Source organism: Dermatophagoides farinae, chromosome 4 (genome assembly GCF_024713945.1).
Source record: "Dermatophagoides farinae isolate YC_2012a chromosome 4, ASM2471394v1, whole genome shotgun sequence".
In the NCBI taxonomy this organism is placed as follows: Eukaryota; Metazoa; Arthropoda; class Arachnida; order Sarcoptiformes; family Pyroglyphidae; genus Dermatophagoides; species Dermatophagoides farinae.
The window spans coordinates 1,197,293-1,220,879 of record NC_134680.1 but is presented as its reverse complement, the minus strand read 5'-3'; the positions used below and the strand labels follow the sequence as shown (position 1 = coordinate 1,220,879).

The window sequence follows — 23,587 nt, the reverse complement described above, 5'->3', positions numbered from 1 at the left end:
ACGTTGTTTTTATACACTGCTGCTGCCCTCTACCGTTGTTGTCGTGAAATTGATACAACATAAACATAAAAAAAATTGAAAAAAATCGAAATTTTTTTTTCTCGAAAACACAACACAACGAGCTTGAGGACCAAATTCTTTTTTTTTCTAATTTTCAGCTGGATCCTTTTTTTTCGATTTTCACGTTGATATATTTACATTTTCATTTCATGGGATCAACCACATAAATGACAACAACAACGAGTGAAAAAAAAAATACCAATCATGAATTGTGAAACGAAACAAATTAATTTATCAACACCGATTTGTTTAATTGAATTGTCATCTTGTACGCGTGGTTTACATTCAATTAAACGTCGTATACGTCTTGAATCATTGGAACAAGAAAAAACAATTTCAACAAATCAATTAATTCCTTGTTATCGTTTGGATGAAACATTGATGTTTGATAAGAATAAATATCCCGATTCATTGCTTCAAGCAATCCATTGGTTTCGACAATATTTCAGTAATGATGGTCAGCCAGATCTAGATGTCTATGATCTAATGGAAAAATCACAACTTTTATGTCCACAAATTCAACTGACAGATTTTGCACATAAAACTTATCTACAATTACTTAAAAATGTTCGATATGGACAACGTTCAACTTATGGTGAATTATCCGAAATGGTAATGGGTAATAATCGTGGTGCTAGAGCCATTGGAACGGCAATGAAAAATAATCCATTAATGATAATGATACCATGTCATCGTTTAGTACAAAAATCCGGTAATATTGGTAAATATGGTGGTGAAGAAGATTCAATGAAACAATGGCTACTTGATCATGAACAGGATAATGATCGTAATCAACCAGAAAGGAAAAAACAACGGGAATTTTGATTTTTTGTTTTTGTTTCGTCGTCACATCTTAACACATTAATCATAAATGAACTTGTTTTCCAAATAAAATCATATAATAATTTTAATAACAACCACAACGGTGTGACGACGAAAAAAAACAAGGCATGTTCATGAAATACTGGGAAATAAATGTTTAACATATCCGTTTTTTTTGAAAAATAGGCTGAATAGAAATAGCGATAAAAAACTAATCTGAAGACGACATGTCATCAAGCATAATTACCATCATCATCATCATCATAATGATGGTATCACAGGTGAGCAATTATTATCACTGGAAAAAAATTCATCACATTTTTACATCCGGTTGGATGAAGCAATGAAAATACTTTAAAAAAACATCAAACACACACGCACACACACCCATAGACAGATACCGAGATTATTTATTTTCATTTTTTCTATAGATGTTTTCTTGGACCATTTCGTTGCAATGAGAATAGATTTCAACAGCATGTTTTTTTTATTAGATGATTAAGTTGAATTTTTGAAAATTTATTTCGTATTCTTGAAAATAGAAAATTCATTTTTTTTTCTAATTTTCATTTACGAGCCTGGGACAGGCGCGAAACTCCTGTATACACCGGGCTTGTTTTCATTTATTTCCATTGTTGATTTTTTCGGATGTTTCCTGGATGATGATGATGATGATGGTGATGATGGTTGTGATCATCATAATCGTAATCATAACATGACAACCGACCGACCGACCTAATTTCATATCATTTCAAATCATATTTGTGTTTAGCGTAAAAAAAAACAACAGAAAAAAAGGTGGAGAAATTGTTTAATTTTTAACAAATTCAATTATAGCCCAGTAAAAAAAAAAAATATTTTTATTATTTGGATTTGTTCGGTATTTTTATGCTGTTATTTTCATTCATTCCAAAATTGTTTTATAATTCAATAATGGTCGATCCACCATTTATCATTTTGATCATTTTGATTACGATGATGATGGTATTAAGGTGATTTTGTTTTGTGTCTGTGTCTAACTAGATTAAATCCTTATATTCATTCATTGTTTATGATTACGACACATTCATTGAACGTATATACGTTGATTTGAGATTGGAGTTTTTTTTCCAATGTTTTTCAATGTCATCATCATCATCATCATAATGAATCTTTGTTTTTTTGTGTGTTTTGTTCCAGAAACAATCAATATGTTGAACATACACACACACACACACACATACAGGTCATTTTATGATGATTTGATTACAAATTGATCCAACATATAATGATCGATTATTATGATAATCATCATCGATCATTCATTCAATGTCAATCGAATGACATTTTTCTTGGGTCAAAATTTTAAATTATAACAACAACAACAACAAAATCAAATAAACAAATAACGTAAAAAAGTATTGAAATTATTGAAAATCAATATTTCATCACCATCATCTTATTTTATTGTCATTGTTATCTCGACATGATACCTCGTTCGTTATTATTGTTAGGTTCATTCACAGTGGCCAAAGGTAAAAGAGAGAGAGAGAGAGAGAGAGAGAGCGTGTGAGTATGTCAAAGAGAAAATATTACAATCCTTTACAAGCTTGGTGATGTTAGTTTTGTGTTTGTGTGTGTGTGTGTCAAACCATCGACAACTACAATGAGAAAAAAGCATTTCGATGTTTGAATTAATAAAAAGATGTAAAGAAAAGTAGTAAATGAAATGTGTGTGTGTGTGTGTATGGTGAGAGAGAGAGAGAGAGAGAAAGAATGTGAAAAAAAAACAATCCATAATAACATTTGAAGATGATTTGAATTTGTAACTTCTTTTTTTTCAATTGCTTTTTCTTAAATCCAAAATTTGGATTTTAAATATTGAAAAAAAATCGATCGCAATACATACGAATTGGAAATTGAATGAAAAAAAAGTGAAATTTATTTCTACATTTTTCCTGTTTTGTGTTTGTGTTTTTATCCAAATGAATTTCAATTTGTTGTTGAATTTTTCTTATTCTTTTTTTTGCATTTCCAATTGGTCTGTGGTCAGTTCAAGGCCATGTTTGTGTGTTTGTGAAGAATTCAAAAATAAGTGAGGTCATATGTCATGTGAATTGTGAAGAAAAATAAAAAAAAAACCTGAAAAAATTACCTCTGTGTGTGTGTGTGTATGTGTGTGTAACATTAAAAAGAAACCTGTTCGAAAATCATGTGAAATGTAAAATTGAATTCAATCATCATCATCATCGTCTTCGTTGGTAGTATGACCCTCCTCACCTTTATCAACCTTCGAATTACGATTTGAATGACGGTAGTGGCTTGGATGGTGGGTAGCTTGTGGAATTTGTTTACTTATCTTCAAATACATTGGCCATTTCGATTTGTTAGTTCGTTTTTTTTTGTTGTTGTTGTCGTTGTTGTCTGACCATTTTGAAAATCAACGTGTTCACCATAATTTACCAATAAAATTGTTCGTGTTCAACTTTTACCTTTTTTGTGCTTTTGTTACAGGTGAAAATAAATCAGTTTTTTTTCGTCATAGTTGTTCGATGGGTAAAAATTTCACAGAAAAAAAACGTTTGGTTTAGACCACCACTACAACAACTTGAAAAACTACCCTGGCCATGGTCAATTTAAAGCAGAACTAAAAACACAGAGAAGACAGGTTTTCAATCATCATGCTAAACAACATTGTTGTGTTGTATCGCCACAGACAAACCAACATAACCGTCAAATATTTGAATGAAAATTTTTAAATTTTCTCACGTTTTCTCAAATTCTGTGCCAAACCGGATTAAGAATAATGTTCACTATTCAATAACTATATATATTGTCATATAAATTTTTTTTTTTGATTTTGAATCAACCATTTAAAATAATCAATTTATCAATGGATCGATCCATATTTGATCAATCATTCAATGTAAATGATGATGATGATTTTTTATTATCAACAATGTCAACTAGAATATCGGAGACAACAACAACAACAACAACGGCTATATTCGATACAACAATGTTGATGATATTATCAAACGATACGAATGATGTTGATAATGGTGAACAATCATTATCATTATTATCATCGGATACATCATCATCAATATCTATGATGAATAACAGTAATAGTTATAATCAACCATATGATAATGATGATCTTCAACATCATCAACAACAACAACAACAACAATCAAATATTTATTATAAAATAATCAATATTTTGAAAGAAATAATCATCGATTTATTCGAAGAATTAGATCCAATAGCCATTGGTCTAATTGTAGCGGCCATTATGATTGTCATCATTGGTATAATGGCAATTATTTGCCAATATCGTACATGGCGTAAATCACAATTAATGATGATAAGGTATGTTGATTTTGATTTGTTTTTCAAATGACCGGAAATGTTTTTTTTCTTTTTTCCTGATTTATTTAGATCATTTTAAATTAAAAATTTACAAACACACACACACAAATGCATCCGGAATGTGTTTGTGGTTGTTGTTATTATTGTTATGTTCCAATTGGAACACACAACGAACGTGATGAAATGTATTATTTGATTCTAATAATAATAATAATAATAATGTTTGTTCACTTCGTTTTTTTTCTCGTTTCTTTTGATTTGAATTTCTATTTTTTTACAGCACGATTTTTTCCGGCTTTTCTAATATTGATTAAAGTCGATTTCCCCCTCCCCCACACACATACACTATTATTATTACAATCAAATTGAATGTGTGTGTGTGATATAAAAATGATTCAAATAATGGAACAATGATGATAATGATGGTGGTGGTAGTAATGTTTCATCAACAACATTACATTGGTTCTTAAATTGGCCAATTTTTTTTCATTTCTTATTTCGTTGATCGTTTGTTTGTATTGTATGTTTTGTTGAATCGATGCATTGTCAGCAATTTGATTTTGTATTTGACTGATAAATCTATTGGAAAATTGAATAAACCATAGACCGTAAGAAAAAGAAGTAGACGAAAAAAAAAATCAAACAAACAAACAAACAAAAAAGTTTCAACAACAATTCAGAATCGATTGTGATTTAATTCAATTCATTTTGGATTCAATTTGAATAGATTCAATTAAATTTTCAATCAAAATAAAGATAATTGAAAATGAATATAACTTGATTGAATCATGAGAATAATTGTGTGATGAAAGTAAAGTGTTTGAATTACAGGGAAAAATTAGTTCCGGGCATTTCACAAATTGATTTGATCGTCATTTTTTTTTACTTTATTTTACAAATATTTTCATTTCATTCATATTGAAATTGTTTTTATATTTGAATTATTGAAAAAATAATCAATCAATGATTGATTGATAATCACCAGTAATCGGATTCAATCAACCAATATTTTTCTTTTTTTCTGATTCGAATCATTGTGATTAGGTCAAGGATCTTTCTTGTTGATTTATAAAAATAGTCGTTTTTGCCTTTTTTCTTCTTTATAAAATGAATGAATGAATGAAAATCAAAGGCTAACATATCATCATCTTTGATTAAAATGATGATCGTGATCTTTTTCTTGGCCATTCAACTCTTTCTGTGTATTTGTGTAAGATGAAAAAGTTCCGCATTCTATGATGATGATGATTAGAATTACCTGTTTTTCTTTTAGAAAGATTTGTGTAAATTGTTTTTTTTTGTTTTGTTTTCTTTCTTTCTCATCTTTTTTTTAAGTATATATTGTTTATATGATGATGATTATGACACTTGACACCAAAATTGATGATGTGTTCAAGTGTGGCATGTGGATTTTCGCAAACATTTTCTATTCAAGAATATGAATTTTTATTGATTTTTTTCTTATCATTTTTTTTATTATAGTAAAAACATCGATACAAATAGCTGGTTGGAATATAAATTGGATCGAACAAAACTGGCTAAACATGATAGTTTTCGATTCTCATCAAATAATATCAATAATAATATGGTAGCTGATGACGATAATAATGATGGTTCACGATCATCAATAATTTCATCATCATTACCATTACCATCACCGACATCATCATCATCATGTTATTATCATGATGAATATAAACAACATAAACGGCTGATTAAATCTTGGTGTTGGAATAAAACATTGGCTAAAGATAATCGCAAACAATCAGCAATGAAAAAACAGCAACCAAAATGGCCAATAAATTCATATTATCATCAACAGCATCAACATCATCGTCATTCATCATCATTATCATCATCGACCATAGGTCTATTTGAATATCATCATCCAAATGATTGCATGATAAGATCATCAAATGGTTATTGTAATCAAAATAAAATGATGCAGTTTTCTACAACAAAAAATAATCATCCACATCCGTATCATTATCGTAATAATTTTAAAGCATCAAATTTATTACTGTATAATAACAATAATATCAGTAATTGTAACAATTATTTGGAACATCCTTACAATATCTATGGCAATATGGTAGCCATATCGAAATCGTTACCGAAAATTTTACCACCATCATCATCACCTATTTTTATTGTTGATATTCCAACAAAATCATTGAACGCTTCCGATATGAATAAAAATAAAATAACAAAAATGAATAATAAGAAAAAGAAGAAAAAGATGAAAACGAATATAAAGAATGATAAAAAAATGATGAAAAAATCAAAACCATCATCATCATTATTATTATTCGGTAAAAAACGTTATTATCCAAATTCGAATAATAATAATAATAATCAAACAGATTTGCAGCCATTTTTTTCGATAAAATCATCATCATTGTCAACATCATCATCAACTACACGTTCTAATAAAGCTGCTATTTCTATTGTTGAAAGAACAAATAATAATCATCGATGTTCACTATTGAATGATCATCGTGATTATGAAATACAAACTGTTGAAATGAATTTAACTGGATCGGATGATGGTGATGAATCTATCGATGGTGATGATCATGATCATCGTCAACAGCAACAAAAACGAGAAAAATTACCGTCAAACGAACATAATCATCAATTGTCATCATCATCCACATCATCATCATCATCAACATCGGCAATGAATAATCGTCAACGACAAAGAAAAGATCCGAACCGTTTTTCAAATAATAAATCAATGTCTAATCTACAATCAATGAAAAATAATAGTTTCATACAACTAAATGATCGAAATCATTCCGCTACCGTAACAGCTAAGAATCCATTATACATGGAACATAATACATCATCAGAGTAAGCTAATAATAGAAATATTTTTGTTATAAATCATTTTTGTTTTCAATCACTAAATTTAAAATTTTTTCTTTTCCACAGTGAAATAATAATGGATAATAATAATGTGACCAAATTCGATGGCCATCAAATACCGATATTTCGATCACAATCATATCATAATATAACAACACCTTGCATCAATGCTATTGCCAAAAATCAACGATTAATCAATGAAATTGATTATTATCCACGACGATCATGTTGTTCAACATTTCAGAAACCATTATTAACAGATAATGATCATCAAAATAATCATGATCATCATCATTTAATATAATTCACCATTTTTTTAAATGCATTTGCAGTAATAGTTTTTTCCAGAATTTATTTACAATATTACGACGTCGTTTATTTTTTTTTTAATATTACAATTTTTCTATAATTAATTCTACAAAGAAATTTTTTGCATGATGATTTTTTAATACTAAATGATACAATCAACAAATTCAAGTTAAGAATTTTCTTCTGAAACGGACTTGTTCCTAAGTAAGATACCATATCTGTAATTCAAATTTACAAACAGAAATGTTTCAGATAAAAATTGGCTATTAAAATGAATATTGAAATATAAGCGATTATAGCCTAAAATGAGAAAATGAAAGTAAGTGACAAAAAAAGAATCCATCATTTTAAATGAACAAACCTTGGAAAGTGTAGTGTATGTAACGCTACCAAAATAACCAAATGTAAAACAATAACGTTCACCATACATAAGACTAGCATAAAGATTTTCATATTTCAATTTCAAACGTAAATGTCGTAAAGATGGGATACCCGTTGAAATATATGTTCGAATATGTTCAATATAAGAATTAATATGAGCTAATGATGCTGTCGGTATAATCGAACTAAATGCATGTACTGCCGTTATAAACAAATAGATCAAACGTTCATGTTGACTTGGATGGCCAAATATTAGAACGCATACGAAACAAACATTCATCGGTATTCCAACCATCAGTAATTGACATAATGCCATACTCCATTTTTCACGATCAGTACGTATTATATAACCGCAAAGACGATTATGTTCAAAGAAAATGAATTGTAATTGCCAAAAACTCATTGGTGAAAAATGTCTTTTCGACTCCATATTCTGTATTAATGAGCGAAATTTTTGATTCAGATTATGAAAACAAAGACAATATATTAATGATGATGTTGTTGCCGCGAATATGGTCAATAGACCTGATTGTAAAAGATTCATCGATTCATTAAATGAAGCTGATAAATCAATGATTACTATTAGCCATATGCCAAAACTTTCGACATAATTGTTATAATATTCCAAAATAAAGAATATGAATACGCAAATTAATAACAGCACTGTATCGATACATGGAAATAAATGTTATTCATAAGACTTGATAGTGCGAAACTTACTTGTAATTAAATTGAGAATAAAATTGAATTGATCCTCTATGATCATAAAAATGACAAGATAGACTCTTGTACGTAATGATGCTTTTGGAAATAATTTCATCGGATTATTCTTGAACCTGTGTCTATTCAATCGAAATGATTCCATTTCGACCCAAGAATCAAACCATGCTCTTAACCAGTAGAACTGGCTATAAATGACTAATGGTATGATTGGTTTGCTCATAGCCATACGTTTTTGAAGATATTTTTGCCGTCGATGCTCGATTGCATGTTTTATGATTATCGGATTCTTTATACGACATCTACGATAATGTTCAACATTGATGACCATTATATCGTAAAGAACTTGAAATGATAGTGATTGTGTATCACAAAGATAGAATGCATTCAAACCAACAACAATGAGTGCGATTATTAATATCAATAGAAATAGTAAAAATTCATCATAACTGTCACGATGTTGCCATATAAAATGGCAAAAATGTTCATATTTAAACAGTGGAAATAAATCCGGCAGTCTAAGCATCAATAAAATGGCCATTGCACGAAAAATGTAGAATATTGCGATGGCCACTTCCAATCGATGTATTGTTCGTAAACGACAATCACCACTGCGTTGGACCAATTGTTTAATTTGGCCATAGCTAAATTCATGGATACGTAAGAACATTTTGGTCGCAAGTAACGAAGACAAATGTTGAATTTCTTGCAAACATACGACTCATCAGCAGTTTAGAAATTATCAATAAATGCGGTTCCATTAAATTCATTTCAGAATTATCGATTTTTTCCTGCTTCCTAAGTAAAAAAAAACTTTTCTAAGTAGAAATGATTTTCAAATTAATTTTCTGATAAATCGTGAGTCAAAATGTTATAGGTAATTTTTTATGTTATTTACAAAAATTTTTTTTCATTAATATTTTAAATTTTCATTAGCTATAGATAAAAATTGTTCTAATGAACCGAAAAAACCATTAGTAACAAATAAAAGCAATGTTTTTTTGATAATACTTTATATATATGAAAGAGGATATTGTTTTTTGTGTAAAAAAACAAACATGATTCGAATTGAATGATGAATTTTTTTTTGAAATTAATACTCATTCACATAAGGAAATGTTTTTGATAAAAATTGGCTACTAGAATAAATATTGCAATATAAGCGATTAAAACCTAAATGTAGAAAAAAATTGGATAAATGTTAGAACTAAAGAATTCAATGAAAAATACTATTGACAAACCTTGGAAAGTGTAATGTATGTGACACTACCAAAATAACCGAATGTAAAACAATAACGTTCACCATACATAAGACTAGCATAAAGATTTTCATATTTCAATTTCAATCGTAAATGGCGTAAAGATGGGATACCCGTTGAAATATATGATCGAATTTGTTCAATATAACAATTAATATGAGCTAATGATGCTGAAGGTATAATCGAACTAAATGCATGTAATGCCGTTATAAACCAATAGATCAAACGTTCACTTTGACTTGGATGGCCAAATATTAGAACGCATACGAAACATACATTCATCGGTATTCCAACCATTAGTAATTGACATAATGCCATACTCCATTTTTCACTATCAGTACGAATTATATAACCGCATAGACGATTATGTTCAACGCGAATGAATTGTAATTGCCAAAAACTGATATGTGAAAAATGTCTTTTCGTCTCCATATTCTGTATTAATGAGCGAAATTTTTGATTCAGATTATGAAAACAAAGACAATATATTAATGATGATGTTGATGCCGCAAATATGGTCAATAGACCGGATTGTAAAAGATTCATCGCTCCATTAAATGCAGCTGATAGATCAATGATTATGATTATCCATATGCCAAAACTTTCGACATAATTGTGAAAAAATTCCAAAATAAAGAATATGAATACGTAAATTGTTAACATCACTGTATCGATAAATGATAGCAAATGTTATTCATAAGACTTGATAGTGCGAAACTTACTTGAAATTAAATTGAGAATAAAATTGATTTGATCTTGTATCATCATAAAAATGACAAGATAGACTCTTGTACGTAATGGTGCTTTTGAAAATAATTTCATCTGATTATTTGTGAACCTACGTCGATTCAATCGAAATGATTCCATTTCGATCCAAGAATCAAACCATGCTCTAAACCAGCAGAATTGACTATAAATGAATAATGGTTTGATTGGTTTGCTCATAGCCATACGTTTTCGCAGATATTTTTGCCGTCGATGCTCGATTGCATGTTTTATGATTATCGGATTCTTTATACGACATCTACGATAATGTTCAACATTGATGACCATTATATCGTAAAGAACTTGAAAGGATAATGATTGTGTATCACAAAGGTAGAATGCATTCAAACCAACAACAATGAGTGCGAGTACTAATATCAATAGTAATAGTAAAAACTCATTATAAATATTACGATGTTGCCATATAAAATGGCAAAAATGATCATATCTAAACAATGGAAATAAATCCGGCCGTCTAAGCATCAATATAATGACAATGGCACGAAAAATATTGAATATTATGATGGCCGCTTCCAATCGATGTATCGTTCGTAAACGACAATCATCTTTGCGTTGGACCAATTGTTTAATTTGGCCATAGCTGAATTCATGAATACGTAAGAACATTCCGGTAGTACGTAACGATGACAAATGTTGAAGTTTTTGCACATATTTCAATAAGGTTTTGATCGGCGACTTATTATCCGTTTCGAAATAATCAATATAAATGCGATTCCATTAAATTCATTTCAGAATTATCGATTTTTTCTTGCTTCATAAGTAAAAAAATTTTTCTAAGTAGAAATAATTTTAAATTATTTTTTTAATAAATAGAATCGTGTGTTAAAATGTTATAGGCAATTTTTTATGTTATTTCACAAGAATTTTTCGTTATATTTCAAATTTCCATTAGCTATAGATAAAAATTGTTTTGATGAACCGAAAAAACCATTATTAACAAATAAAAACATAAAAACATTTCATCATAAAACAATAACATTCATGACATACATGGATAAAAATGTTTTTTGATAATATTAATACTTTATATGTGAAAGAGGATATTGTTTTTTGTGTAAAAAACAAACAAACATGATTCGAATTGAATGATGAATTTTTTTTTTGAAATTAATACTCATTCACATAAGGAAATGTTTTTGATAAAAATTGGCTACTAGAATGAATATTGCAATGTAAGCGATAAAAGCCTAAATGTGAAAAAAATTGAATAAATGTTGAATTGTAAAAAATTCAATTGACAAACCTTGGAAAGTGTAGTGTAAGTAACGCTACCAAAATAACCAAATGTAAAACAATAACGTTCACCATACATGAGACTAGCATAAAGATTTTCATATTTCAATTTCAATCGTAAATGTCGTAAAGATGGGATACCCGTTGAAATATATGATCGAATATGTTCAATATAAGAATTAATATGAGCTAATGATGCTGTCGGTATAATCGAACTGAATGCATGTAATGCCGTTATAAACCAATAGATCAAACGTTCACTTTGACTTGGATGACCAAATATTAGAACGCATACGAAACATACATTCATCGGTATTCCAACCATCAGTAATTGACATAATGCCATACTCCATTTTTCACGATCAGTACGTATTATATAACCACATAGACGATTATGTTCAGTACAAATAAATTGTAATTGCCAAAAACTCATTGGTGAAAAATATTGATTTGGGCTCTTATTTTGTATTAATGAACGGAGTTTTTCATTCAGGCTGCGAAAACAAAGACAATATATTAATGATGATGTTGATGCCGCGAATATGGTCAATAGACCGCATTGTAAAAGATTTATCGCTCCATTAAATGCTGCTGATAGATCAATGATTATGATTATCCATATGCCAAAACTTTCGACATAATTGTCATAAAATTCCAAAATAAAGAATATGAATACGTAAATTGTTAACATCACTGGATCGATAAATGATAGTAAATGTTATTCATAAGACTTGATAGTGCGAAACTTACTTGAAATTAAATTGAGAATAAAATTGAATTGATCTTGTATCATTATAAAAATGACAAGATAAACTCTGGTACGTAATGGTGCTTTTGAAAATAATTTCATCGGATTATTCTTGAACCTGTGTCTATTCAAGCGAAATGATTCCATTTCGATCCAAGAAACAAACCATGCTCTTAACCAGCAGAATTGACTATAAATGACTAATGGTATGATTGGTTTGCTCATAGCCATACGTTTTCGAAGATATTTTTGCCGTCGATGCTCGATTGCATGTTTTATGATTATCGGATTCTTTATACGACATCTACGATAATTTTCAACATTGATGACCATTATATCGTAAAGAACTTGAAAGGATAATGATTGTGTGTCACAAAGGTAGAATGTATTCAAACCAACAACAATGAGTGCGAGTACTAATATCAATAGTAATAGTAAAAATTCATTATAAATATTACGATGTTGCCATATAAAATGGCAAAAATGTTCATATTTAAACAATGGAAATAAATCCGGCCGTCTAAGCATCAATAAAATGGCTATGGCACGAAAAATATTGAATATTATGATGGTCCCTTCCAATCGATGTATCGTTCGTAAACGACAATCATCTTTGCGTTGGACCAATTGTTTAATTTGGCCATAGCTAAATTCATGAATACGTAAGAACATTCCGGTAGTACGTGACGATGACAAATGTTAAAATTTTTGCAAATATTTTATTTTATCTAACGAAATTTGTGGTTTCGATCTGAAATTTGTCAGAATTTGTGTAGAATCAATAATGATCAAAACTTTTATAAATTTATTTCTATAATAATCATAATTTTTTCTCCTGCTTCCATTGATCTTTTTCTCTCAAATTCTTTCTGTTGTACACACAATCATTGAATCGATATTTTTTTATACAATTTTGAACTATATAATTAGGTTTTTTTTCTTGTTCAACATTTATTATCTAGAATTTTTTCCTATTATTTTCATTCTAAATTCATTAATGAAATGAATGAAATTGAAAATGAAAACAAAGAACAGAAACTAAAAAATTATGATGGTTGTGAAGCAAAAAAAAAAAAAAAATGAAAAAAAACGGTACCAAAAATTGGACTCCAAAATATTGATTTACTATTACAATTGATGATTGTGTTTTGATTAAATTCAATATATCATTATTAATGGAAAAAACGGTCGTATTTTTATTTCAAAATATTGATTCGTTCATTTTGATGACTTGTCATCATTAATCATAATGATGATGATCACAATGTACAATCATATTATTCAATGTTTTTAGATATGAATCAATTTCCTGTATAAATGCACGTTTAGCATCCAATAATTGTTGTTCAGATTGTGTTGTAATCATCTGTACACGATAACGTAATTCCATTAATGTTTTTCGAAATTGGCAATAATTTTCATCAGATTTATTTTTAAATGAATTTTGATTTCCATATAATTGTGGCATCACAGTTTTTAATAGATATTCATAATAATTTTTTATCTGTTGACATTTCATTTCTGTTGTTGTTGTTGTTAATCTTGATGACGATAATTGCGTTGGTGGTGGTGGTGGTAGTGGCATTGGTATTCTCATACCATTATCATCATATTTTTCATCACAGAATCGATCATCAACATTATTGATATGATGATCAATTGATGATGATGATGATGAACAAGTTGTAATGGCTAAAAATGGTTCTCGATCAATTCGTAATAAATTTTCTAAACGTTTCATGTAATTTTCAATAAATTTTATTCGTAAAATGTGGCCATAATTATGTCTAGATTTGTTGTTGTTTGGTGGTAATGGAAGAATTTTTCTTGAATTTGGATTCTTTTGTTGTTGTTGTTGTTGTTGTTGCTGCTGATGTTGCTGTTCTAATTCAATTTTTAATTGCGATAATTTCCGTACACAATCCTGTCGTGATAATTCTAATTCAGTTACTTTTTCATTCAACAATAATATCGATGTTTCCAATTCAGTTAATCGTGGTGACCATTCACAATCTTTCTGACCAAAATGATGACGTATCATATCGAAACCTTTGTGTAATTGTTTCGGTTCAATCATCATCATTTCATTTGTATTCATTGATTGTTGTTTTCGCTGTAAACGTGATACAGGTGGTAATGAATTATTACGTTTAAAATTCTGTTGTTGCTTTTGATGATGATTATTATTATTAATATTATTGTTGGTAACCGTTGACTTTGATTTTGTATAAAACAATGATCGACCACGTTTTAATTCGGATATTTTCTGCTCACTACCATATAGATGATAATATTCATCAAAACTTTTCATATAAATTGAATTTGATGATTGTTTTATGCCATTATCGATTAAATAATCACTGTTTATTGAATATTTAAAAAATAAAGTTAAAAATTGAATAAAAAAAAATGGTACTTACTCAAAAGATTTATGTAAATTATTATCCATTGATGATTTTGAATTTCCCATTTTTTCTTCTTTCTTTTTCAATCACTTTCACAGTTTATATTTGCTGTTCACATTTCATTTTTTTTTTTAGTTTTATCCCGTATTTCAAATAATTCACAAACACGCACACACAAGAAAACACCAAATATACAAATGGAATATGAAATCTGAAATTTTTTCTTATGCTGTACAATGCTGATTTATAAAATGGTGATAATTTTTTCTTTGATGGTAGTTGGTGATGATGATTGAAAACAAATAAGAAAAAAAAAGCCAATTTACGTATGTTCATTTATCGTTATCATTTTGTTTTTCAAATATCTCACACAACTGTTGGCCAAGAAAAAAAAAACATATTCACATTTGATAATATCAATAACTGGTAAATTGGTAAATTTATCACAACAAAACAAAAAAAAATGGTTGTATTTATAATGGCATCGACAACAACAACAACAACGTCGATTATGATGATGATGATGATCCTTGAATATGTGATAAAAAAAAATATTTGAATGAGAAAATTGCCGTTTTTTTTCAGTTGTTGTTATTAGATACGATTAGTTTATAATATGTTTAAAGATTAGATGTACAATATATGGCCCGGGCACTGCAATACAACGGAAAAACTTGAGGAAAAAGTTTAAACCAAAAAAAAAACGACCAAAGTAATCGTTGTAAGATTGATTAATTGGAACAATTCGGATCGGAAGCCAGTTGTTGTTGTTGTTGTTGTTGTTGTTGTTACTGCTGCTGGTCTGAAATAAATTATCGTTCTAGTTTATCATCAAAGTTTTTTCTTGTTGTTTTTGTTTGCTGGCAAATTGCTGTTTAATTGAATAATTAGAAAAACATCGACGCACACACACACAATGAGTTGATAAATATAACCGCCGCCCAAAAAGATGTGTCAACTGTGAAACAGAAAAAAAATTGTCAAATGTTTTTTCTATTGTTCAAAATATTTAAATGATGATTAGGCTGTTTTTGAATTCTATTATTTGAATAATAAAGGTAAACACATTTAGTGCACCGTGTAAACACACACACACACAAACACGTTCATTTCATCAAACCAACAATTATGACTAATATAATGATGTATTTGTCTGTGTGTGTGTGTGTGTGTGTTAGTGATACAAACGACAAAATCAACAAGTGTTTATGTCGCCTCTATATATATAATGATGATGATAATGGCATAAAGCAGAAAAACAAAAAAAAAATCAACACAATTTTATTATACATAAGGTTTTTTCTTTACCTAAAAAAAATGAAAAATTTTTGTTTGATTATGGAAAATGGAGAGAATATTTCAATCTGTCGGATTACACACACATTATGTAAACTACAAAAAAAGGAAAAAAGGTTTACATGAAAAAAAACACGTGTAGGAAGACACAACCTCATTATCATCATCGATTCGATGGACTGGAAATGGAACAACAACGGAAAGAACATCTGCCCACAAGAACCAAATTGAGAGTAAAACTCTTCACACATATGATAATGATGATTGTGTTTCGAAAAGAGAAGACATTCATTTCTTTACAAGTTTCAATGAAGTTTTTTTTTAGATTCCAATTTTCAAGTGTTCACCACAATTTTCAGAAAACAAAATTAAAATTGAATCATTGAAACTGGAAATAAAATGTCCAAAATTAGATTTTTTTTTTTAGTTTTGTTTTTCACGTCATGTGAATAGCAACATTTTGTTTGATTTTTTTTTTGAAAAACTTTTTTTTTCAAATCATTGCTCAAAAACGACGAATTATTATCACCTTCGTGCATATGACGACCTATTGAATATTTGATGATAATAGAGGTTCGATAACCTAATGCCTGACACAATGCAACAAAAAATATTTACTACCTGTTGTTATTGATCAATGTAATTCGTATATTCAAGAAGAAAAACATTTGACAATAAAACAATGATAAAAGAAAAGAAAAGAAAAAACCATGTGACATATATATATATGAATCATAATTTTTATAAATATATGGATTGAAAGCCAAGAAAAGAATAAAAAGATTATTATAAACAAACAAACAAACAAACAACAAGAAAAAAAAGGAAAAACAATTTTTTGAAATTGGTAAAAATCTTCTATTTTTTAATTTTAAGTAGTTTAGTGAAGCCTAAATTAAGATTAAGTGAAAAGAATGTGAATGATGAAAAAATAGAAACGATTTATAATGAGATAAAGCATTTTCATTTTTAGATTGAAATATTTGATGGTTTAGCAGTATTTTCATGTTTATGATGTTGAAATGGTGTTGTACTACGTATATCGGATCCAATCTTATTTACATATACATCATTATATAAATGTTCGACAGGTAATTCCGGATCTACACGTGATTTTTGTGCAGCTTCATCCACTTCCTTACGTATTTCAATGTCGATTTGTTTCAATTCATCACTAGTAACAAGTTCAGCTTGTAGAATATTTTCTTTAAACATTGTAATTGGATCACGTGAACGACGTACTTCTTGTACTTCATCACGTGTACGATAACTTGTACCTGGATCGGATACTGAATGACCAAAATAACGATAAGTTGCTGCTTCCATAACGAATGGTCCTTGACCATCACGACACATTTTTACTAAATATTCGGTTGCTTGACGAACTGCCAATATATCCATACCATCCACCCAGATACCGGGTACATAATCACCACGTGTATAGAATAATGGACATGCAGATGCACGTTCAGCTGATGTACCCATACCGTAGCCATTATTTTCGACAATAAAAATAACCGGTAATTTCCATAATGCTGACATATTGAATGCTTCAAACACTTGACCTTGATTCGCTGCACCATCACCACAAAGTGCCAATGTAATTTCACCGGAATCTGTATATTTTTGTGCCAATGCTATACCGGCACCTAATGGTATTTGTGCACCTACGATACCATTTCCACCATAGAATCTCTATGATAAAAAAAAACAAATCAATTATATTTATTTTCATTATAATTCGAAATGATAACCATCACACATACATCACAATAAAGATGCATTGAACCACCTTTACCACGAGCACAACCAGATTGACGACCAGTTAATTCTGCTAAAACACCTAAAAGTGATACACCACGTAAATATGTCCAACCATGTGCTCTATAAGCAGTGATGACAGCATCTTTTTTCCTATTTAATTCAATTAAAATGAAACAAAAAAGATTGGAATTAATGATGCAAACGAATAAGGTATATTTGTAATTACGTAATAGCAGTTTCCATTCCAACGGCGACAGCTTCTTGACCAGTGTAAAGATGACAGAAACCACGAACAGCTTTTTCTTTATATAAAGCATTTGCTGCTGCTTCCAATCTACGAATGGTTGTCATTTGTCGATAATATTGTAATGCTTGATCACGTGTACAAGAAACTTGGGTCGATGGACCTTCATCCAATCGATGTAATTTATATGGATGTACGGTAAATGTTGCTGATGATAATTGTTTTTGTTGTTGTTGTTGTTGGCATCGTACAATCAAATTTATTCGGGGCGCTCGCCATATCGTCGAAATTGTTAGTGATGAAAACATGACTATATCGGACTAGATTATTTTTACTGAAAAAAATGATATTGAATCAAATGGAAATAATTTCTCGTTATAACTTTGAGATCACAAATTCTCCTTCAACGAATATTCAGAATCATTGTAAATGCACATGTGCAGAATCAAATCAGCTGACATGTTATATTAGTTTTTCTTTATTTCTTCAAATGTTTATCCAGAATGGTCAAGAATCAAAGTTGTCTTAATTTTTTTTTTCAAATTTTAAAACATCACAATGATTGAATTCTTTCAACCATTCGAAAATTCTCAATCAATCAATAATGATATGTGAAAACAATTTTAATTTTTAAAAAAATGGCAAATTAAATTTTCGCGAAAATTCTTTTGCAACGGCATTTATGTAGAGGATCACGACGTGGTTTATATTTCTTTCAGTAGATATTGATGTTGTTGCGTGTGGTGTTTTTTTTCGTTGTTGAAAAATTAATGTTAGCGAGTTTCATAAAATCACCAGATTTATTTTTTTCTGAAACAAAAAACTGAACTTTAAATTTTTTTAATCATTTTATCAAAAATATTCTTGCAAGATGAGCGATTGGGATAAAGTGACCGTATTAAATAAACGTCCAGCACGTGCATCCGATCTTCGTAGTAAACAAGCGGTGAATAATGCTATGAAATCAGGCGTACCGATTGAAACGACAAAAAAATTCAATGCAGCCACAAATAAACATGCCGGACCAAGTGTTAATGCTGTGAAACTTGATCAAGAAACTGAAGATTTTCATCATAATCATGTATCGATGGATGTATCAAAATTGATTTCGGTACAGCGTCAAAAAATTGGTATGACACAAAAAGAATTGGCAACAAAAATTTGTGAAAAGCCACAAGTTGTTAATGAATATGAAGCTGGTAAAGCAATACCGAATCAACAGATTTTGGCTAAAATGGAACGTGCATTAGGCGTTAAACTTCGTGGTAAAGATAAGGGCCAACCATTAGTACCAAAAAGTGGTAAATGAATGAATCGAATAAATACAAACACCACCACCCTAAATCATTTTATCGTTTGGTTCAAAAAAAAAAAAAAAAAAATACGCTATAAGCTGGTTTCCACACAAATACCAATCACAATTTATATTTGAATATAATCCACACACATTTTTTCTGTACATTGTAAAGCCTTCTTTATATACAAAACAAAAATCTTTTTTTTTTACAAAAACATGAACCAGATTGATTCGATACATTTGATGAAATGAATAAAAATTTTTTGATCGATCGAGTTATAAAATCCCAAAAAAAAAATTCGTGATTCATTTACTTTATCGATTGTTGTTGACAATAGATGGCAATATCGTCGCATTTTTTGGTGCTTTTGTTGATTGTTTGTATATATTCAATATAAACTTTATTGTTTCGAACATTTATTTCTTATATACCATGCATGCATTTTTTTTATGACTCAGAAAGCCAGATTTATTAAATATTTCAAAACAGTTTGATGATGATGATGATATTGTTTTAGCGTTGATGGTGGTGATTTTTGATGTCTGAATTCTGAACAATTTTCTTATTCCATATTTTCGTAAGTTTTTTTCGTAAGATTGAAATATCTTTTTCTATTTGAAGAGCTATGGCCAATGATAACATACATCTACGTATTAAGACTAAAAATGGTCAATTCAATATCGATACATTACATACATCATCAACAATTGGTGAATTAAAATCCGTAATATGGAGTGTAACCGATATGCATCCAGATAATTGTAAATTAATGATCGGTTATCCACCACAGGAAATTTTTCTGGTCGATGATGAACAATTAATCAAAGATATAATACCGAATCGTCGTGAAACATTGATAATGAATGAAATTGTTGGTCAATCAAATAAATCGAATCTTACAGATGTAAAACCAATAACCAACGTTGAAAAATTCGATGCCCGGAACCAACAACTAATACGTCGAATGGATCGTATCGAAGTGCCTGCCAACAATTCTTGTCTATTTGTTAGTGTACATTTTTGTTTAACCGGAGAGATACAGGAAAAATGTCCACAATTACGTAATCTTATTGCTGAAACGGTACAATCCGATCCAATTACATATAATGAAGGATTTCTAGGTAAACCAAACAATGTATATCAAAAATGGATACGTAATGAAGATCATTGGGGTGGTGGTATTGAACTTGCAATATTATCATCATATTATGAAATTGAAATCGTTGCTGTTGATACCCAGAATGAACGTCTTAATCGTTTTGGTGAAGATAAAAATTATCCAAGACGTATATTTTTAATATTTGATGGTATACATTATGATCCATTAGTGGTACATTCAAATGATATGGATAATCCATTACAGACAAATTTTTCATCAGATGATATTATTGTCATTGAAATGGCATTAGATGTTGCACGTAAAGCTAAAGCTAAACATCAATATACTGATCTAAATCGAATGTATCTTAAATGTAATCAATGTAATAGGCTATTTGATCAGAATCAAGCCAGACAACATGCATCCACTACTGGACATGTAAATTTTAGTGAATTGAATGAAAAAAAATGATCAAAATTGATTTTTTTTAATTATTCAAAAAAATTATACTCAAGTATGAACATGATTAAATTGATCAATGTGAATTTTATTTTCTTATTAATAAAAAATTTAAAAAAAAAATTAGATCAATTTGTTTGTATGTAGCTATATGGTTGTTGTCGGTAGAATAACCTGTTTATTTGGATCACATGTAAATGGAATGGTCAATGCAAATCTTTCACCATTCGAAACTTGTTCGACCATATGTTGATTTTCTGAACCGGACGTGAAAAATGATATACGACCAAATTTTGGTTCAATAATAGTATTGTTAATTTTTTCATCATTATCGATAAAAATAAATCGACCACCGGAAAATTCTTCCTGATATGTGGCCAGATAAAGTAATGATGTATAATGAAAAGTATTGTATGTAAATTTATCGATATGTGGATGCCAATATTCATCATTTAATGTTTTTGCTGCTTGTTTCGAATTGATTTTTGTAAAAAATACTGGACTTGTTAAATAAAGATGATCACTTTTAATACCGAATGTCATTGTAATTGTTTGTAATAATTTCTTCCGTACAACATGAAATGTATCGAATATTTTTTGTTTGATCACCTTTTCACGATCAGGTAAATGTTTTAATAATTTATAAAGATTTATAAATTGTGTTCCATTTGATAAGGCACCGGAAGCTAGATCAAAAATAGCAACACCACCATTTGGTTGTACCATTGTGAATATAGTTTGAGCAAATAATCGCAATTCTAATGCTTCATTATCATTGACAATTGAATCGCTAACAAAACGGCCACATTTATACGGTGTACATGATTTAAATTGTAATCGATCTTGTTCATAATCATTAGAACATTGTTTAAATTGTCCAAATGGACTTCCTAAATGATTATCGTTTATTGAAGCCATTGTTATATTAGTTGATGATTGTAATTGATTTCTATTTTGATTATTATTATAATGATGATGATAAATATAAACGATAAACATGATTGACATTGATATTATAATTTTTCGTAACCAAATTGGCAATGATAATATTGAATAAACATGACTATGGTTACCATGACTGAAAACATTTCTGTTCATAGATCGATGTTGTTGTTGTTGTTGTTGTTTTGAATTATTTTGTTCGCCAATGATGTTACCATCTTTATTAATAGATTGGCGGCCATCATTTTGTTGATCATCAACATCATCATCATTTGAATGTCTGTTTTTATTATCAACATTATGCAATAAATTTCGACGACGACGATGATGATGATGTTGATTATTTTGGACCATCTTTCATATATATAAAATATAAAAGCGTTGTAAATCGATAATCAAGATTTTTAAAATAAAAAAAAATTTTCGAAATATATAAATGTCGAATGAATGTCAATGTTTTTTTCTATAGGAAAGGAAAATAAGAAATTATTATTTTTCATTAGAAAATAACAGCAGAAAAAAAAGGAAAAGCAAAATTCAAAAATGCTCAAAGTAACGAAAAGGATGGCTTAATTATATGGATTTTTCTTTTCCATTCGTTTATCTCTATACGGTGGTCAATTTATCAGGCTGAGTGAAGAAATAAACTGGTTATATATATAAATGATGATGATGATGATAAATATTATTGATTCGAAAAAAAAAACAATCATAACACGCGAGCAGCAATTGACATACATTTGGAATTATGGCATTCATGCTTTTTTTTCGCGATCATATGTAGTGTGTGTGTGTGTGTATGTATATTTACAAAACAGGTAAAAATAGCCAAGAAAATTTTCTTTAACATTTAGTTCTTGCTAACAAGCACAACAAAAAAAAATTCAATTTACAAAATAAAAATCTGATGATGATGATGATGATGATGATAATCAAATGAAAACCAAATTGGTGATAATATCAACATATATATTCTCTCTTTTTCTCTGTCTATCGTTTACATTGCAATGTGATGTTTGTTACATGTATTTATATATCGTAACAAGCAAGATCATTTCCATTAACCAGAAAAAAAATAGGCGATATCACCATGTCCACCATGTATGAATGATGATGTAATCATTTGAGAATGAACAACGATGTCAATGTCAAATATTTGTGTGACAATTTATTTTAGTTGTTTCGAATTTATAATATATAAAAAAAATGTTTACGTAAATGAATTCTCTATGAAGAAGAAAAAAAAACAAATCCTATTGACCATTTTCTAATTTAGTTTTGATCTGATTTTTTTTTTTTTTTTTGGTTTTTGTTTCATAACTTATTTGACCTGTTGCGCTCATCCACAGACACACTTTTATGGTGAAAAATTTATCAGATAAATAGATGAAGTCGAAAAAAAACCGGATCTAAACACATCTTTTTTTTCGGGACTTTTTTTTACGTTTAATTATCGGTTAACTTTTAATCTTGACATAGATTTTTTTTTTAAATTGAAAAAAATAAAATGATGATGTGTGTGTGTGTGCGTGAGTAAAAATAG

At 29.0% G+C, this 23,587-nt stretch overlaps 7 protein-coding genes across 7 annotated transcripts; 3 read left to right on the top strand and 4 right to left on the bottom strand.

The window, feature by feature from the left end:
* The first annotated feature begins 87 nt into the window (after positions 1-87).
* On the top strand, positions 88-7,703 carry LOC124500351 (uncharacterized). Its single transcript, XM_075730448.1, has 5 exons — positions 88-1,008; positions 1,069-1,163; positions 3,376-4,233; positions 5,716-7,086; positions 7,168-7,703. Exons 3-5 carry the CDS (start codon positions 3,755-3,757, stop codon positions 7,403-7,405), a joined length of 2,088 nt encoding a protein of 695 aa, XP_075586563.1. The 5' UTR covers positions 88-1,008; positions 1,069-1,163; positions 3,376-3,754; the 3' UTR covers positions 7,406-7,703.
* Positions 265-978, top strand: agt (O-6-alkylguanine-DNA alkyltransferase). The gene has a single exon (XM_075730449.1). It carries the CDS (start codon positions 265-267, stop codon positions 883-885), a length of 621 nt encoding a protein of 206 aa, XP_075586564.1. The 3' UTR covers positions 886-978.
* LOC124491288 (uncharacterized) lies at positions 7,587-12,438 on the bottom strand. The gene is made up of 6 exons (XM_075730446.1): positions 11,785-12,438; positions 10,493-11,189; positions 9,749-10,435; positions 8,512-9,231; positions 7,772-8,454; positions 7,587-7,710 (listed from the first exon to the last, which is right to left on the bottom strand). The coding sequence occupies exons 1-6, from the start codon at positions 12,220-12,222 to the stop codon at positions 7,642-7,644; spliced, it is 3,294 nt and encodes a 1,097-aa protein (XP_075586561.1). The 5' UTR covers positions 12,223-12,438; the 3' UTR covers positions 7,587-7,641.
* Positions 12,439-13,683: 1,245 nt separating this feature from the next.
* On the bottom strand, positions 13,684-15,195 carry LOC124500350 (uncharacterized). The gene is made up of 2 exons (XM_075730445.1): positions 14,958-15,195; positions 13,684-14,897 (listed from the first exon to the last, which is right to left on the bottom strand). Exons 1-2 carry the CDS (start codon positions 15,005-15,007, stop codon positions 13,778-13,780), a joined length of 1,170 nt encoding a protein of 389 aa, XP_075586560.1. The 5' UTR covers positions 15,008-15,195; the 3' UTR covers positions 13,684-13,777.
* Positions 15,196-17,072: 1,877 nt separating this feature from the next.
* LOC124490885 (pyruvate dehydrogenase E1 component subunit alpha, mitochondrial) lies at positions 17,073-18,696 on the bottom strand. Its single transcript, XM_047053451.2, has 3 exons — positions 18,229-18,696; positions 18,005-18,152; positions 17,073-17,933 (listed from the first exon to the last, which is right to left on the bottom strand). The coding sequence occupies exons 1-3, from the start codon at positions 18,552-18,554 to the stop codon at positions 17,208-17,210; spliced, it is 1,200 nt and encodes a 399-aa protein (XP_046909407.2). The 5' UTR covers positions 18,555-18,696; the 3' UTR covers positions 17,073-17,207.
* A 275-nt stretch (positions 18,697-18,971) lies between these two features.
* Positions 18,972-21,225, top strand: LOC124490889 (ubiquitin thioesterase OTU1). Its single transcript, XM_075730441.1, has 2 exons — positions 18,972-19,547; positions 20,168-21,225. Exons 1-2 carry the CDS (start codon positions 19,118-19,120, stop codon positions 21,112-21,114), a joined length of 1,377 nt encoding a protein of 458 aa, XP_075586556.1. The 5' UTR covers positions 18,972-19,117; the 3' UTR covers positions 21,115-21,225.
* LOC124490886 (2-oxoglutarate and iron-dependent oxygenase domain-containing protein 3) lies at positions 21,161-22,830 on the bottom strand. The gene has a single exon (XM_047053452.2). It carries the CDS (start codon positions 22,396-22,398, stop codon positions 21,250-21,252), a length of 1,149 nt encoding a protein of 382 aa, XP_046909408.2. The 5' UTR covers positions 22,399-22,830; the 3' UTR covers positions 21,161-21,249.
* Positions 22,831-23,587: the final 757 nt, after the last annotated feature.